This window comes from Aplysia californica, unplaced genomic scaffold (genome assembly GCF_000002075.1).
Source record: "Aplysia californica isolate F4 #8 unplaced genomic scaffold, AplCal3.0 scaffold00167, whole genome shotgun sequence".
NCBI lineage: Eukaryota > Metazoa > Mollusca > Gastropoda > Aplysiida > Aplysiidae > Aplysia > Aplysia californica.
This window is the reverse complement of record NW_004797437.1, coordinates 1112659-1116025: the sequence shown is the minus strand read 5'-3', so window position 1 is coordinate 1116025 and position 3367 is coordinate 1112659. Positions and strand designations below refer to the sequence as shown.

Sequence of the window (3367 nt, the reverse complement as noted above, 5' to 3'; positions counted from 1 at the left end):
CCCCACCCTACCACCACCATACACTCACACAAACAAACAAACAGATTACAACATAATCTGCTGAAATTTACGCACTAATAGGGACAGTGTAGGAGCTGTTGACCCCATCTGCAGGGCGACTGTCTGTAAAGTCCGGGTACATGGTGACCTTGAACGAGGGTATGGCCGCACTAACGAACGTCACGGGCAACATAAGTTCGCACTCTACAATCACATCGCCGTCACTCCCGATGGGTATGGTGGTATAACGGACGCCTTCGTCCGGTAAACGCGTCTCCTCTCCCTGCACAGAAAACGATGCCGTTTTGTGTAACTTGTATGTAACTTTTCGCTATTTTGAAGAATCGCCTGGTCAAGCAGACTGTTACGAACGTGTCTGCAGGACAGGACGATTAGTAGGAGTAACGAAAAGACACCCACAAGTGTGCATAATATGTTCTTTCGTATGCATCATGATAAAACAGCCCATTACCTCACACCCATGAAATGTAAGGGTAGGAGTGTGTTAGTATGTGTCTCTGTGTGTGTGTTTGTGTGTGTGTGTGTGTGTGTGTGTGTGTGTGTATGTGTGTGTGTGTTTGTCTGTGTGGGAGAGAGAGAGACAAAAAAGAGAGAGAGAATAAAAGATAAGACAAGATACATTTGTATGGTCCATATCCAGGCATATATTGGTTTGGTGCTTCACCACGAACAAACATACATACACATACACACACACACACACACACACACACACACACACACACACACACACACAAACATGAGCACACACAGTATGCTTGCACTCACAAACAGGCTTACAGTCACATGCATAATATAAATGAACAGTAATATAAACAATGATGATGTTAAGCTAGGTACATACTCAGTATTCTGATTGTGACTCTAAGGTATTCTGAGGCATGCTCTAAATTCACATGAATACTTATAACAAGATGGTTAAGATGGAATAAGTCTGATAGTTGATGGTAAGGATGACCTTCTGTATCTTTCTTTGTTCAGATCAGAAGCCTAGGTCTTTTACTTCTGACTAATTTTTATTTGAAGGAACAAGGGATGTTTACTGTCCAAAAAGATAAAATTAATTTTTTCTGGTGCAAGCTATAATGTACAATTCATCAAAGTAGGGGAATGTAGACGTTTAAATTGTGCATGCTTTCCGTATTAATCGATTTAATTTCTATTTATCTTGTTGTCGGGAGCAGTGTTCCCGGCCTATTGATCATACTTTCTATGGTTGAATGTTAGAATATAGACATCAATGTTTTATCAACTTTAATAAACATGGAGAAAAAGAAGCAACCAGATGGTGCAAAGGAGTACAGAGCAGTCAGCCAAAAAAATTTTTAAAGTATGAAAAGGGCAAAAGAAAATTGGATCGAGGAACAATGCCAAATAATCAAAAGCAGCCTGAGGACAAACAACAGCAAAAAAGCCTATCAATTTGTAAAAGACCTGACATGCACTAAAGAAGGGCGCACCACCACCATTCAAGACAAACAAGGAAAATGCCTGACAGAGGAACAAGACATTTTGAAAAGATGGACACAATACTGCTCAGAATTGTACAACTACAAAGCCACGGGAAACCCCGAGATTCTAAACGTTCCCCCAGCAACCAACATCGATAACCACCCAATCCTTCGAGAAGAAGTTGAAGCAGCAGTTAAAGCACTGAAGAAGGGGAAATCAGCAGGAGTGGACAACATCCCAGGAGATTGATACAGGTAGGGGGGAAGGACATGATAAGCGCTCTGACTGTCATCTGCAACAAGATCTGGCAGACAGGAGAGTGGCCAACACCACGGACACAATCACTAGTGATTACACTCCCCAAGAAAGGTAACCAGCAACTATGTCAGAATTACCGTACCATCAGTCTAATAAGCCATCCCAGTAAGGTTATGTTGAAGATAATGCTGAACAGATTGAAACCACAGGCAGAGAAGATCATTGCCGAAGAGCAGGCAGGCTTTAGAGTAGGGCGCAGCACAACAGAACAGATCTTCAACCTCAGAATACTGTGCGAAAAGTACCTCCAACACCAACAAAACCTATACCATATCTTTGTGGATTTTAAAAAGGCCTTCGACAGGGTCTGGCATGCAGCCTTATGGGCAACTATGAGGAAATATAACATCAATGCCAACCTGATCAACGTCATACAACAACTATACGACAAGGCCTCCAGCGCAGTCTACCTTAACGGCAGCATGGGGGATTGGTTCAGGACAACGGTCGGGGTGAGGCAATGCTGTTTACTCTCTCCCACTCTCTTCAACATCTTCCTTGAACGAATCATGACTGACACTCTGGAAGACCACAATGGAACAATCAGTATTGGAGGCAGGACAATTACTAACTTGCGTTTTGCCGATGACATCGATGGATTAGCAGGAGAAGAACAGGAGCTCGCCACACTAGTGGAGCGGCTGGACACAACCTCAGCAGCCTACCGCATGGAGATCAGTGCCGAGAAAACCAAGCTAATGACCAATAACACCAATGGCATCAATGCGGACATCAAAGTCAGGGGCGAGAAACTTGAGACCGTCAACAGCTTCAAATACCTCGGATCTGTCGTCACAGATGAAGGCCAGAAATTCTCTCCAGAATCGCGCAAACAACAGCTGCGCTGTCAAAACTGAAGCCTATTTGGGGGGACAGAAACATCACGCACAGCTAAAAAATTAGACTAATGCGCTCACTGGTCATCTCAATATTTTTATACGCCTGCGAGTCGTGGACACTAACAGCAGAATTAGAGAAAAAGATTTAGACCACAGAGATGAGATGTTACCGCAGACTCCTTGACGTCTCGTACAAAGACCACGTTTCAAATGCTGAAGTACGAAAGAGAATCATCAACACAGAGGGACAATATGAAGATCTACTGACCACAGTGAACAGACGAAAACTAAAATGGTATGGGCATTTTACAAGATCCACAGGACTTGCCAAAACAATCCTGCAAGGAACCGTTCAAGGAAAGAGACAGAAAGGAAGGCAGAGAAGGAGATGGGAGGACATTACAGAGTGGACAGGAAAGACGATGGGTGACAATCTGAGGAGAGCAGAGGACAAAAACAGATGGCGAGAGCTGGTTTTCCAATGCAGTGGTGCCCCAACGGTTGCCCCAACCACGGGATATAAGAAGAAGAAGAATATACATGAGCTTCCTTAGGAAAAATAGTTTTTTGTTCATTTTTTTATGCAGGAGAGAGGTGTGGACACGCTAGTCGAGTTTGTTGTCTATTGTAACACCCACATCCTTACAATTTGATACTCTCTCTACGTTTTCACTTTTAATTTCGAGTGGCTACAGGGGCAGTTTCTATTTTCGAAAGTCAACAACAAGTTCTTTGGG

The 3367-nt window shown here is 43.3% G+C and overlaps 1 protein-coding gene across 1 annotated transcript in view; it reads right to left on the bottom strand.

Moving 5' to 3' along the window:
- Positions 1-3367, bottom strand: part of LOC101859704 — a gene marked incomplete at its 5' end in the record, with an annotated part of 37833 nt that overhangs the window by 27343 nt on the left and 7123 nt on the right. The window contains 1 exon segment of the mRNA XM_013082303.2: positions 76-283. Within this exon segment, the coding sequence (XP_012937757.1) occupies positions 76-283 (208 nt within the window).